The sequence below is a fragment of the Mchenga conophoros genome, linkage group LG12 (assembly GCF_057382185.1).
Source record: "Mchenga conophoros isolate Kocher_MC1m ecotype Shallow Benthic linkage group LG12, M_conophoros_male_GT1.1, whole genome shotgun sequence".
Classification (NCBI taxonomy): Eukaryota; Metazoa; Chordata; class Actinopteri; order Cichliformes; family Cichlidae; genus Mchenga; species Mchenga conophoros.
In genome coordinates, this window is record NC_140537.1 from 36,164,677 (window position 1) to 36,179,949 (window position 15,273).

General features: G+C 42.7%; 1 protein-coding gene across 8 annotated transcripts in view; it reads right to left on the minus strand.

Moving 5' to 3' along the window:
- wdfy3 (WD repeat and FYVE domain containing 3) overlaps positions 1–15,273 on the minus strand; it is a 121,012-nt gene that overhangs the window by 67,756 nt on the left and 37,983 nt on the right. For all 8 annotated transcript variants that reach the window (XM_085295541.1, XM_085295540.1, XM_085295543.1 and 5 more), the window contains exons 5-13: positions 15,271–15,273; positions 14,661–14,853; positions 13,863–14,049; positions 13,228–13,394; positions 10,233–10,712; positions 10,011–10,121; positions 7,480–7,673; positions 1,124–1,395; positions 725–922 (exon numbers count right to left, since the gene is read on the minus strand). The exon at positions 15,271–15,273 is cut by the window's right edge and continues 234 nt beyond it. In XM_085295541.1, the coding sequence (XP_085151667.1) occupies positions 725–922; positions 1,124–1,395; positions 7,480–7,673; positions 10,011–10,121; positions 10,233–10,712; positions 13,228–13,394; positions 13,863–14,049; positions 14,661–14,853; positions 15,271–15,273 (1,805 nt within the window). The remainder of the gene's footprint in view (positions 1–724; positions 923–1,123; positions 1,396–7,479; positions 7,674–10,010; positions 10,122–10,232; positions 10,713–13,227; positions 13,395–13,862; positions 14,050–14,660; positions 14,854–15,270) is intronic.

Below are 15,273 nucleotides of genomic sequence, written 5' to 3' on the forward strand. Positions count from 1 at the left end.
CGTGCAGATGGGCCAGACCGAGGATGAACAGCCAGACAGCGCCAGAGGTTAAAGGAAGAGAAACAGAAAGAGAGAAAAGAAGGGGAAGAGGTTGTTAGTGGAAAAGTGACAGAGAAAACAGGATCAGAGCTCCGGCTGGGGCACATGCACAACGCCACCTACACATGATCCTGGCATGTAGCGTGAGGAGATTACTTTAATAACTGCATTACTAAATATGGATAAGAAATCACAAAGTTTAAAGTTTGTTTTAGACCTTTGTGGTGCACACATGCAGATGGACTGTAATTATCCAGAAAATTAACATATCTTCAACTCAATTCGAGCTCAAACTAAGCAACTACAATCTGTCACAAAGAGCAAACAACAAAGTGACTGTCTTGAGAGTTTTTCTTTTGTTTGCAGAGGAATCGTAGGCGCACTGAAGTTTGGAATATTTGACAGCTGAAATGTCACGAATTCTGGAAAACATGACAGCACCACCAGGCTGTGCAGCTTCTATGTTATACTGCACGTGTGTGAGCGGGCAGCCACACTTTCAGGGGTTTCACAGTGGTGCAATATGCACACTGCTGACAGCTGGATATTATATCTGCTGGTTATTGTGTGAAGAGAGGATGGTGAAATTATAACATACAGATTGTGCATTTAGAGCTATATTTATTATTAATCTTGAATAAATGTTCCTAACAAAGCTGTACTGTTGGGTCTTTGCTTTGCTGACCTGTCAAAAGAATCTGTGGCCATCTTGTACAGATAGATGAAGAGCTTGCTGCAGTGCTTGAGCGTAGGGCAGACACTGTCTCCTGCACAGCCTCCAGGGACGGCCTCGTCCTCCAGGAGCCTCTGGAAAGGCTGAGCGTTAGAGGGGAACACACTTGTGGGGCCCAGCTTCTTAGTGTCTGAGAAACAGCCCAGCAGCCTGGAGGACGGCGAGCAGTTGTTAGGAGAAGGCAAGAGGACAACCATACTCATACAAACAATCATAACACGTTCAAAAGTCTTAATTTCACTCAACTTCAACTATCTGGATGTTTTTCTGACAAACTGTGGTCTACTCGACTGCTCAGTGTGTTGTGTCCACAAAACAAAACGTCTTCTTTCCTGAACAGGCGGTCCTTACCTGACCGCGTCGGCCAGCTTCTCGTACTGGATCTCCGTACGGAAGAAGTGCGAGTTGGCTGGCTCGTAGCGCATGGCGGCGGTGAGCGTGCAGAAGACTGTGTGCAGGAGCTCAAAAACCTGGTTCTGGTTCACGCGCTCCCAGCCGTGTCGCAGCGGCTGACACAGCGAGCGCTCCATGGCCACCAGAAGCGAGGTGACGTAGACGAAGCCGCCCACCTTGCGGAACACCGTCCGAGTGCGGTGACTCTCTCGCAGCACGGATAACAAAGCCTGAAGAGAGGAAGGATTATTTCATTGGGATTTTTACAGACGGACACGTCTACAAACGCTACTGTTTTTGCTTTAGCTAACGTAGCTTGATGCGTAATGTCTTCTGACGATGTCACACGCCATGTTTCTCCTTCCCTGACAGACCTGAACTCCCACTTATTTACTTTATAACTTGCTCAGTTATTTTCTCCTGTCTTGATTTTTCATCTCATTTATTTTTTGTCAACCCCTTCAATCACATTTCTATTCATCAACTCATTTTTCCTCTCATTGTTCTTTTTCAGGGACATATTTATGAGCCCCTCTGGGTTTCTTCGCCTCGCTGCACCGACTCGGTTTTTATGGTTTGCATTTGCAAGCGACCAAACTGAAACATCAAACTGTAACCTAGATATGCGTCTGGGGAGGTAAAAAAAAAAAAAAAATGCCTGAGAACACAGAGCGACTATGACAGGCAAAGGTTTTAATTGGCAAACAGGGAGAAAAATGTCTGCAACCGACAGCAGGTGAAGCTTTTGAATGACACCGGTGACGTGCGGTGTCAATAAAAAATAAACAGCACCACCGGGAGCTTTTTAATATCATCACCTCTGAAGTAAAAATGATGGAAGCATGCGATGCACAACTAAATGATGCATGCTTCTCTGCATACTGCAATAAGTACATGTGCAGTATTTCGGTCAAGAATATAACAAACTAAAGAAGTACTGGTACTAATGTTACTCAGGCTAACTTGACAGTCGTGGATATCTGAAAACAATCAATACATTATTTTTATACACTTGTAATGGTAACGTGAGGAAAAATAACTCTTTAAACACCAGGACGTCAGTGTGGAGAGCAGAAGACGGACTGCATTAACCAAATTCAATCTTAAAACTATTCCATAGTTGATGAAAATGATTTATTTATGAAAACTATTTATTTTTCCTGATTTTGCTGTACTGGAATCATCACTTTATTTCTGATTTGCACAAATAACTCTCATTCTCTGACACTCTCAGTACCCTGAACTCATTTATTAAACAAACTTTTTTATAGTTAGTTATTTTAAAATTTAATGTTTTAATGTTTTGGTATTCCCACAACACCTGGGACTGATTATTTAAGATAATGATTAAATAATCAATCACAGACCGTCTCAGAGGGGGGCATTAAGTGGGGGAGAAGAGCATGAAGGTAGAGAAATGTAGGGAGGAAAATAGAGGAGAAGACAGAGAGTGGAATGCAGGGATGAGGAAAGATGAAAGGGAGTGAAGGAAGACTGGGGGGGAGTAAAGAAGATGAGGGGGGAAGGAAGATAGGAAGGCAGATTGGGAGAAAGAGAGGGAGGAAGGCTGGGAGGAATAGGTGGTGGGGAGGGAGCAAAACAGGGAATCAGAGCGAGATACCAAGGAGGGCGATAGGAATGAAGAAAGGAAGAGAAAGAGGAGGCAAGGAGGGAGGAAAAGAGTCAGGAAGGGAACATGATGGGAAGGCTAATCGGCAGGAAGCGAGGGAAGGACATCGAGTGGAATGGGGGACGGTGGTAGAGAGGGAGAAGTGAACAGAGGACAAAAAAGAAAGAAATGGGATGAAAAACAGGAGGAGGTTCGAATCCTTGGTCGACCGCTTCAATTTCAGGGCTTTGATTTAGTTGTGAATATTCTGTAGTTGCACAGGATGCTTTGCTTCTGTCCAGTCGGTGGGACAGGCTTATTTGGCACCATGAGCAGGATCAGGAAATGCTGACCAAATGCTGAAAAAACCCTGAAACTCAAAGGGGTAGATCAACTCCACGGTCTTGTCTTCTGGAGACTGTGGTTTGTGGAAGGCACAAAGAGTTGTCTCAGACCGCCTAGGACAGGGGTCTCAAACTCGCGGCCCGGTGGCCACTTGCGGCCCACGCCACCCCTACTTGCAGCTGACGTGAAGAAATCTAATGCAATTTGACCCTTGAAGGTACTTTTTTTGTTAGGAAGGATGTGTTTGTTGTTGACTGCAATGTTCAAAGAAGTTCTTTAAAAAGCCAAAAATGATTTAATATGAAGGCAACATGAGCAGAGAGCACAAACATGTCGAGGGATTGGCTGCGTTAGTTCACTGAGAGTCAAAAACTAATGTGCACACTTATGTCTGCATTTTTATTTTGTTAAATACGAACAAAATTATAGCAGAAGTGCTGCCACGTTTCTGGCCGGAAAGAGAGGACGAGTTTGTTTATTTGGCAGTTCAATGAACGGCTTCGGTTAAGAGAGAGAAAAATTATTACGCTCACATTTGCAGATTTGTCTTGTTAAACAATATTTGAAATTTAAAAAAACAAAAAGAAAACGCTACATTTTCAGAAACATTTGTGGGTGTTTTCTTGTTTGTTTTGTACTACTTGAACACTAAGTGACCCTCCAATGAGACGACAGAGCCAGCAGTGGCCCACAGCTCATTCAAGTTTGACACCCATGGCCTAGATCTTTGCCTCTGTTCAGCTGGTGGAAAAGGTTCCTCTGTTTCCAGTAGGACAGGATCATCAGATGCACTTTCTTGTTCTGTCACTTCAGAATCATTACAGTGACCAACAGTGCAGTTTGAGTAATGAGTAATGCAGTACTGAGGTTTTGTTTTTGCAGTGTAACTACTGAAGTGGCTGGTGAGAGTATGTGTATATGTATTTACTTTTGAAGCTGTGGTCAAATAGAGTTCACTGAACAAACCGTTATCCATGACGGACCACCCTAACCACCCTCTGTACCATTCACTCATCAGGCAGCAGAGCATCATACTGTAATGACTGTAGCACATGTATAGGTTATATTTATGTAGCACATATACACAGCACTGTGCAAAAGTCTCAGTCGCTCATTTCTCTATATCCTGTTAGGAAAAAGGTGAAAAATAGTGCAGTCAATTAATGAAACATGTGCCAGCACACACTGAAATACAGCCAGAAACAGAGTTTGTATGGTTTTAACAAGCTTGAGTGTCAATATTTATTATGACCACCTTTATTCTTCAATACAGCCTGAATTCTCTTAGGTGAGCCTTCTTGTAATATCTTTAAGTAGTCTTCAGGAATAATTCTCCAGGCTTGTTTAAGAACACCAAAACTTTTTTGTCAGACACGGTTCTATTGTGTACTTTTCTGTCCAGATACGATTTCCCTGCATTGGAAAAGCATACTTTAATAGCCCTTTAAAAACCAAGGTGGTTTTTAAAGAGCTATTAAAGTATAAAATTGTATTTTTTTTGGTGCAAAAATACAATTTTATGCCTTTCAAACTCTGATCTTTGGCATTTTGCATCGATTCAGCTAAAGAAATGGGAACCAATCATGCGTGTTTGTGAGAGACTGATAGTAAAACGCCTAAAGATACAATTTAAACTAATTTGTACCCCTCAGCTGTAAAAGGCTCAAGAGCAAAGTCAACTCGGACTTTGACACTCATACCAATGGTGTTCCTAAAAATCGACCCCTAACCTCTAAAAGCAAAAAAAGACAAAAAGACAAAAATTTTACATTTACTTTTTGAAGTATTTTTTGCCTGTTAAAAACATTCAACTCAAGACTCATTCCATGCAATTATTAAAGGGGCAGTAGAGTCTTTGTATCTACCACTCAATTCAATTTTATTTATAAAGCACCAAATCACAACAACAGTCGCCTCAAGGCGCTTTATATTGTAAGGTAGACCCTACAATAATACATACAGCTCATTACATCGCACTCCGCTGTGATATAATGAGCGGTCACAGTCACGTAGCTTTCCGTTGCCCTGGAGCTCCACCCATTTGTAGCAGTTAAAGCAACAAAAGATGCCTGGGACAGCTCAGCCATAACTTAAATCTTTTCCTGCGCATACATGCCTGGGTACAATCTTGTCACTGAAGTGGACGCGCAACGGGATATCATAGCGTGGCTCAAGCATGTTCATCATAGTTTAAACCCCTTGTTTTGCACAACAGAATACGGCGTCCCGTCTGCAGCTAAACACCCCAGTAGCTTCTGTAATAGCTTTAGCCCGGTCAGACTGGGCAGCAAAGGGCTACTTAAATACCTCAAACTCCTCTGCTCCTCCACTTGGACCGCTAGCACTGACCATAGCTATCGCTTGACAGACTGACCACGCGCACCATACACATACTTTTTTTTTCTTCTTTTTTGAATCTTCAGGTCACGTGCGTGCCGAACCGTGGAGTGGGATCGGTTCGGATTTCGGATCAACCGTGATCCGTTGCACCACTACTAACCTCTGACCTTGAGGTCCAGGTCACTGACATTTGTCTGAGATTTTTATTAGATACACCCATGATATCAATTGGATTTTTTTTTACATCACCTCGGTCTTTAGTTATCGCGATCACAAATTTGAGTGTTATGCCGCCCACCCACCCAGCAAGGTGATGACAATATCCAATCAGCCTTTTATGGCTGAGGGGTAAAACGCAGAAGATTTGGCAGGCTCCTGTTTGACAGTTTACCTGCTCATTACCATGTTAAATGTTCAAGATCATGACAGCAACATTAGAAAAAGTACAGCTTGTTTGGAAGGGTTGCTTAGATGGATCCTCTTCTCTCGAAAACAAACATGGAAACACAGCGGCACAGCTTAGGTTTGTTTCTGAACCAACCACAGGACTTCTGGAACTACGTGGGGCATAATGCACAGCGCCACGCCTGACACCATATTAACACAAACACGTCATACTACTGTGCAGTATGTCAGCACGGTGGTGGAGGGGTGATGACTTATGTTTGCTTTGCAGCCACACGACCTGGCACCTTGAAGTCACCAGTACCAAAGTGTCCTACAGTCAAACGTGAGGCCACCATTAAAACTGGGCCATGCAACAGAAGACAGATCCCAAACTCTGCAGCAAAAGAAAAAACTCAATGAAGTCTTTTCTTTTGAAACACTGGTGGGACGTTAAGAGAGCTGTGCAAAAACTTCTGTCTGCAAACGTGAAATGAACTGAAGCTGTAAAGGGGAAAGGCTTCTACAAGACACTGAATCATGGGATGTTCTTAGCTTTTCACCTAGATGCAATAAGAAAAACTAAGAACATCCCATGTTTTGTTGCTAAGGAACACGCCACCAGTGAAATCTCACAGAGAATTGCATCCCAGTACTGAGAAATCACTGCACTGGATTTTCACATTTCCCATCGCCCATTTCTCAAAATTACAGCTAGAAAAGTAATGAGTATAGCTGGGACCTATAAACATGTCCCACTGGAGGGACAGTGAATAAAGGAGAAGTAAAAACTGTTACACGTTGCACCACTGATCCAGCTGTTTCCTGCTACTTTAGAAGACTTACAGACTCAGCACAATGCTTTTAAAACCAATCACAGGATGTTAAAGACATCCTCTTCCTGGGAAATTGCCACCAGGGTACATCTATACGCACATAAAACTTGGCTTTTGGGGTGTTAAGTTTACCAGCCATGGGGAGGCTTTAGGGACAGGCTGTTCTCTCTCGAGATATATACGTGGACACCTTCACAAGGGTGGTATCTCTTAGAGGGTCTGCAGTGCGTTAGTGTAAGTGATACTTAAACTCTGAAGAAGAGGGAGGAAAATTATTAAAGTCAAACCAGATTTGATATGAGTTCTTTGGAATCCTTTTTAGGGCGATAATTAAAATCCCTGATTAACGGAATTGGAGTAAAATGCTGACGGGTTAATCCAAGTAAAGCCTCGGCATGTGAATAACCTCGTTTGAAGGAGTGGAATCTGAAAATGCAATTACGCTTCAGCAGATGAGCCTCGCTCACATCCTGTCTGTGTGTGAGTGAATGTGAGTGTAGTGTATGCTTTTATGTGCACCTAGCTCTCAGTGCACCTTGTTTGAAGCAATTACTGTATGCAGGGCTTCAAATGAATATTGATTTTTTAAATTACAGACTTTCCTTTCCTGAGCCATCTCACTCAAATTCACAGACGGGTTTTTTTTTAAAATGTCTACTAAAACAAATTCAGCAGAAGTAAATGTAAAAAGACACAAACTGCACAAATTAAAAAAATATAAGTGGTGAATCCCAGCAGAAAGCGCTTCGACAATATTGATTAAAACAAAAAGAAGACGAATGAGTGGCGTGAGCCGTTACCCTCAGTATGTCTGTCTTCAGCTGCAGCTCACTGGGCGGTGCAGAGTGCATGAGGCCCAGCAACGTTCCCATGTCGTCGTCGCCGCTGGGCGACAGGACAAGCTGCTGGATGATGAGCAAAGCGTGTTCGCGACACTGGCGGTACTTCACGATGTTGTGAACGCAACGCGCGCCACCGAACTCTCTGAACAGAGCTGCAAGAAAAGAAGAAAACACAAAACATAATGAAATCAGGTCAATTAATGAATAAACCAGTTTGTTGCTGATGGGTAGATTTCAGAGTACTAAGAACCTGTGGTTGCAACATAATAAAGACTACATCCAAGTTTTACTGCGGTCGGCTCTAAAGTTGAGTCACAATTAATGTACACGCTGAGGACGCGCTGAACTGTTGTGTGTTTTTTTGCCGCTGTTAGCTAATGTTAGTCGCTGTTAGCCATTGTTAGCTACTGTCAGCCAGAGTTCAACCATCTGTGACGTGGATGTTCCTCTGCTGGACTTGGAAGCTTAGTTAATAAAGTCTTATATGATGTGAAAATGTAGCTCAACTGTTAATCAGAGGTAAGTGTGATTTTTAGCTGCCATGATGCTAGCTCATAACTTGTTGTTTAGCCGGCTCTTATCAGCTGTCTGGAGACGTGAGGATGGCAAATCTAATCTGCTGACAGATTTGAGACTACGCTAGTGGCGCTTTCATCACATTTTTGTTCATTTGGTGAAGAGGACTCCTTCTCTGATGATAAAACATGGGTATGATGCTTTATATCTTTAGTCTGAAGGTGCAGACACAAATTTAAATGTCTCTTACATGGCATTCGGACACCTCTTTTCTGCCTTTGATGTACTGCGTGTATGGCCAAACTTTAACCACATGTAAAACACAATTAGTGAAACAGGAGATTTCCTTCTGGCCACAGGATTCAAATACGGTGTGGGTAACATGGTGGCTTCCACAATCCACAAACCAGCTCCAATGTATTTGTAATGAATTAATTCTGAGTTTATGAGAATGCATCATTGGAAGATGCAATCACACTATTCTATGTACAGTTTCCTTTTTCTTCTATTAAATTACCTTTAAAAAAAAACTAGAGAGTGCACCTTTAAATACTTTCATTCACTGCAAGCCTTGAAGATTTGGTTGTTGCTCCGAGGGACCAACTGGGCCCCAGAATCACCAGAATACTCGTCTCTTTCAATTTCCCATTTGATTTGTAAAATGAAAATTATGAAGTTATGCACAAATAACCTTAGATCCTTCTTTTAAACATTTATAAGGAACGTTTTGGCATGTTCAAACTTCTTCTTAAAAACCCATTTGATAAATGCTTTACTGAAAAATATTTTTTGTAACCTTCTTGATATTTATTTAAGTTTATCTGCAAATATAAAAACCTTGAGCAGTCCCATTACTATCATTTCTTTCTAATCTTGCTCAAGTCTCTCCAGGCCAGCTGAGGAGGATCAAGCGTAAAATGTAAATGTAATCAATATGTCAGAGTGAAGCGCTCCAAATATTACACACATCATCGTCGTCCTCGCCGAACCACCCGGTCGTCATCATCAAGGTCAAACGGCGCTGTGAGCTGTCAGTGTTCTCACTGCTGCTTATGCTTGTGATTCACTGCATTTCTACAGCTGACCGACGAACGATGAGCGTGTAAAATAAATGCAGTAACATCATTTATTCATCCCTAGTGGAAAACTCTTTCCTTTCCACTTCAACAGGGAGGTCAGAGTTCAAGGCACGTCATCCTGGAGATGCAGAATCAATGTCTTGCTCAAGGACACGTCGGTAAGGATGGGGAATGGAGTGTGTATTAGTTAATTTTAAAGCTACAGTCTGCATTTTAGTAATTTGGCGTTTTTTCAGGAGACATTATTTGCACTGAAAAGATCTGATTTAGTGAAAAGCAGCATAAGAGATGAGACTCACAAGCATTTGACCCAGCAGGACCTTATAGAGACACAAAGTCGTGTCATTTTTCTTTAAAACTTTTTTTATTATTGTTTCTATTGATTGATAGCACTGACGCTTTAAGCTTGGCTATATGATAAGAATCAGGTACTTAAGAAATTAATTACTGAGGGACATTAAATCTAGTTGTGCCTCCAAAGTCCATATTAATCTATAATTATTCCCTCCACATAACTAAAAACATTTCTGTGTGGATTTCATTTAAAGTGCTGCGATCGTGGCTCAAGAGTTGGGAGTTCGCCTTGTAACCGGAAGGTTGCCGGTTCGAGCCCCGGCTTGGACGGTCTCGGTCGTTGTGTCCTTGGGCAAGACACTTCACCCGTTGCCTACTGGTGGTGGTCAGAGGGCCCGGTGGCGCCAGTGTCCGGCAGCCTCGCCTCTGTCAGTGCGCCCCAGGGTGGCTACAATGTAGCTGCCATCACCAGTGTGTGAATGTGTGTGTGACTGGATGTGTAAAGCGCTTTAGGGTCCATAGGGACTAGTAAAGCGCTATACAAATGCAGGCCATTTACCATTTATGCTTTTTAAGAAACTGTTCTGTGCATGAGTTTACCTGCGTTAGTGTTGGTGGTGTTGGAGCCCTGCAGGAGCACAGTCAGCGTCTCCATCACCAGCCAGGCCAACTGCTTCTGCTCCTCAGCCACAGTGTTGTTTTTGCAGTCAGCTAAACATGGAAGGAAACACAGAGCGAGAGGACAGAGGTCGATATTAGACGGGATTACAACTGTGATCCAGTAAAATAGTTAAGTAAAAGAAAACTAAAGAAGCAGTTCACCTTGGTCGTTACTGTGTGGTTGCTGTTGTGAGGGCGGTTCTTTGAGCAATGCCGCGTACTTGTGCAGCAGGTTGACCAGCACCTCCAGCAGTCCGACCTCCCGCAGCACGTCGCTGAACACCGGGTCGTGCCTGGCCAGCTTCAGCAGCGTCCGTACTGCGGTGATGCTGCAGGCGTGCGAAGTGCTCGATTTGAGGAGCACGCTAACGCTGAAGAGTTCCTTACACGGCACATAGTTGAGGCTGAACACTACAAATTCCAGCAGCTCAAAGTACTTTGTCTGAGCCTCGGGGAGCTTGGCCACACGCTCTGCAAACTGAGACAGCGTGTGCTGCGACTCTAGGATGAAATAGTTGGCCGGTTCGGCTGTGTAGATGTTTCCGATGGCGTCCAGGAGCATGCACGCCAGGCGGCTTGTTTTGGCCCGTAGAAAGGCGTTTTGGAGCACCGCAAAGGCCTGAATATTACGCACTGTATGGCCTGAAATTTAAAACACAAAGAAAAAAAAAAAAAAATATATATATATATATATATATATATACACACACACACACAATTCTGGAATGGATCAACAATTAGACACAACGGTCCCAGTCATAGAAAATTTGCTCCGTTTTGCATTTTGTGTAAATATCCAAGATTGTTGCATAACAGAGTCCCAGACGGGTTTAATACAAACGATTTAAACAAAACTGGCTGGACCACTGCATGACCTTAATATAAAATACTTATTTCACTCAATGAGTCGCAATTAAATGAATAATTTATGTGTTTTTTCTGGATTTTGTGGTTAATATTCTGTCGTCTTCCATTAAAATGAGACAGTATTCATTTCTTTGTAAGTGAGCAAACTTTCAAATTCAGCAGGGGATTTCCGTACAGGCAACAGGAGACTCTTCCTTCAGTTTCTGCTGAATCACTCCACTGAACTTTTTACAGCAACTGCAAAAACGTCTCCTTTCTCCGACCTCTGTTACTCTAAACTGCCGTCTGTCACTGCACAGTTAACAGGGCAGATACACGATACTTCAAATTTCTTCCCTGTTGTCACTCTTTGTTTTTTTAAATATACACGTTTCCAGTTAGCTTCGTTGAGTTGATACTGGAGTCTTTATAGGGAATAATCTTCATTCAGTGAGTCAACAAAAATATTTTAGGCTTATTTTAGGCTAGCTCAGAAATCATAGGCTATGACTTTCACACTCACAGGACGACAGTAAAGAAAAGGAGCACTGAAAGTGTGTGTCAGCACATAGCCTCAAACACACACAGCAGTTAAGTGGATGTGGCGGGTTAATTAGGCGTGTAAGCGCACCCTCATACCATGATGGCTCCTGGTAATGACTCTGTGCTCAGCTGGAACTGTCACTAGGTGGGTAAACACAAGTGTAACTGCATGTGCTTGTGACTCAGTTGACTTCAGTGTTGTTAGTGGGAGGGTGTATGCGGTTAGAAACCCAACACGCTGACAGTGAGTGTGTTACTATGTGTGAATGGGTGGAGGTGAAAAGCTGAGTTACAAACACCACAGCTCCAGAGAAACTGTGTTTGATTCTAAAGCATTGAAAGCTGAAAACAACGAACCCACACAAAGTCAGAATGACAGATAAATGGAGGGAAATGTTATTTTAGTCATTTGCTTCAAAAACAAAGAAATTAATAAGTAGAGATGGACTAAATACAATTTTGAGTTAAAGTAGTTACATCAAGGGCCTCCCAACACAGGGAGGTGTAGCCCATCAGTGTCTGTAACTGAGCTGCACCTCCCAACCCCGTCTGTTGTTGGGGTCTTTGGAGCACATTTAGTGGATTATCTGACTAAAATTATGGTTTTATGGTTTGTACCACACATTATGGCTGTGTAGCACAAACCAAGCCAGGAGATTGGCTTTAATTAGTAAAACTGTACTATGTAATTATTCTCTGCCCTGGCATTAATTAGCAGAATCTGTGTTTGTAAGCTCGTGTGGCAGAAGTGTGGTGCCTGGCTCAGCTGCAGGGGAGGAGTGGGGCAGTGAGCTCAAGGGGGCGGTGCCAAGAGGCTGGAGGGACAGGTGGCGGTGATTTACTTAAGGCTTCTCCCTTTATATATAGTGAAGCCAGAGACCTGGGGGAGAGTGTGTGTGCTGACGACTGACGCAAAAGTTGAACTGCGTGGTGAAACGCACAGCCACATGTGTGTGGTGCTTCAACAAACAGCTCGCAAGCATACAACACGTGTCGGGTCAGTCTTTACACGCAGCATTGGTCAAAACAGAAATGTCAAGGTTTTAAAATGAATCCAACAGCTTCAGAGTTTTAGTCTGAATTACTTGAATTCTTTATTTTGGGCTTTGTTGTATTGATAAGATAAGATAACCTTTATTAGTTATCTTATGTATGCATATGTAAGCGGCTTAACTACTGTTTGGCAAGCATGTACATGTGGGTCAGAAAAAGTACGACGGCGTTCCTCAGGTGCATGAAAAAATAAATACGTTTAAATCTTTCCACAATCAGGATGAGCCTGTTCTGTTTGCATGAAAGAGGCTTCAGTCATTTATCTCCAGCAACGTCAAAGGCGACAGAGGAATTATGGCGTCTGTCAACAGGTTAATCTTACTGGGATGAAGCACCCATCAGTCATTTCAGTGATGGGGATGGAGGTAGAAATGTAGACTTTTTCACAAGTAATCCCTTTTTTTGTTTTAGAGCTTCTGGGAAAATCAGGCTGGTGCTACTGTGTAGACTTAAGCTGAAAATCACTGGTTTGTTAGAACAGTGTCGCTGTTTCAACACTTTATTTAAATGTGTCCTTGATTTCTTCCTTAGAGGACACCAATGGAAGATCGTTATGAATCACCTCTAGATGAGTGTAAGACTGAATAAAACTTTGAATCATGGAGGCTCTAATCCAAGTGCATCATTTGCACATCTATATGTTTTACTCTGAAGTCTTGCTCATTATAAAACTTATGACAGATTTAATGATGAGCCAAAGTTGCACCTAACATACCTTTCCCAGAAGGTTGCGGGAGAACAAATCCAGGCAACAGGAAGGGGGCGCCGGTTGTCAAGCCAGCAGGCTTCAACTCCGTCACCCCATACGTGCACAGACAGGTGACCAGGTTGACCAGGTCCTTCAAAGCATCTTTTGATTCGTCCTCCTTGGCCTGTTCCAGTCTGGATGCACAAGAAGAAGTTACATCAATCTTCACACAACATAAAGTAAATAAGGTCTCAGTCACAAACATCCAGAGGCTGTTGAATTCTTGGTAGCTACTGTCACCAGAGAAAAAGGTGTAAATCCCTGAATGGTTGCCAAGTGGTTGCTGGGGGTTGCTAGGTGAAACAGGCCGCAAAAGCCTTGTGAATGCTGTGTTTGGTAGCAGACTGCACATTCATGAGCGTAGGACGACAAGTTGTTGGTGTCTTCCATGCAAACTATGGACAACTGTAGCAATTTGCTAGCAAACAAAGAAGTCACAGGGACGGTTTCTGTCCAGCACCCTCTGTGCAACTGATTTCAAATAGCAACCTCCAGCTGCCACTTTTGCACTCACTGGGTAATTCATACCAGGGGTCACCAATCGCTCTAGTTGGACTTTAAAACCCTGTGATGAACTGCAGGAAGGAAGACCTAAGCTGTACCTGAGCATGAGGTCGCAGAGGAAGGTGTAACCCTGGCACATTCGGAAATCGTCCAGCAGGGTCTGCGACACGTCGCTGGAGTCTTTGAGGAAGCAGGAGAGGCCGGCAAACATCTCAACGATCTCCAGAGAGGAGAGATCGTCTGACTGCTGCATGTTTTGAACACATGTAGCCAAGCATTCCTTCTCTGTAAACCGAAGAGGGGGTGTTAGAGACAAAGAAATGCAATCTGTAAGGAATTTCTGTGACAGAATGTACGGGAATTATTAAGGACATAAAGAGCTTTCCCTTGATCTTAGATTTATAGGAAGTGAAACAAAAATGCATCAGATGGACAAAGAAACAGCTTCAGACAGATCTGTGCTGCTGTAACAGCTTTTTTAATGCTGAAAGACAAAAGCTTCAGGGTTTTTCTTCTTTAACTTTAAATAAACAATACACAATAATAACAGGGACAACCAAGCTTAAATAATAAATCACATTAAAAATAATGGTTTTACTTAGTGTCACATAAATCATTGCACAAATCTCACAACAAATTGTAATTAGGCAACCCTCTGGAGCTTTACAGGCTGTGAACTGTAAATTATCTGTTTTAAAAGTGGTAGAAAACAAGCTTCCCTGTTTTGTTCAGCAGTATTCTCACAATGTGTTTTTTGTTATTAAGCTGTAGAGTTTGTGTGTGGACTGGTTCACATTTTCTAATATTTCAGAGCAAAAATGCACCTCCAGATGTGGTTTGGAAGACTGTTACTTCCAGAAACAGATGTCCTTTGCGGACGGTGCGTTTGTACATACCGTGGATGTATTTGACCACGTTGACGCTGAGGCCGTGTCGGGAGATGGTGGTGAGCACCTCGCCAGCACTCCTCCTCCAGGGCAGGTTGTGAGGAGGACACCAGGAGGTGATGGCACTAAACAGTAACTGCAGGTCATCCTTCTGGGCCAGCTCCTCCGCTGGAGACACAAATGTGCAGAGCTTCACCAGGATCTGCACAAGTGGAAACGAAATTATTATTGTTTTTTTTAAGTTCTGGGTAAAAACAACAAAATAAGCTGCTGAAAAAACAACACAAGCCCGAGTCTTTTGTCACGGAGATACGACTGTGTTTGTGACGCAGGCTGTTTGATGAAAAGATTAAAGTCTTTATGGGAGGCAGAAGCTCGAGTCTTTTTATCAGTGAACAAATAGATTTAAAATATCAAAATAAGCCAATAACCGTGTTATAATCCTCAGATCTGCTACAGACTCTCCACGCAGACTTTTTTCGCTCCACAATTCAAACACAAACATTTTTGACGATGTTTAAATGTTTCAGTTATTCTTTGTGTGAAGGTTTTAAACATAAAGCAAGCTGATAGAGGCTCTTAGTCTGGAGTGTAACAGCTGACACTGTTGTCTTTTTACCTG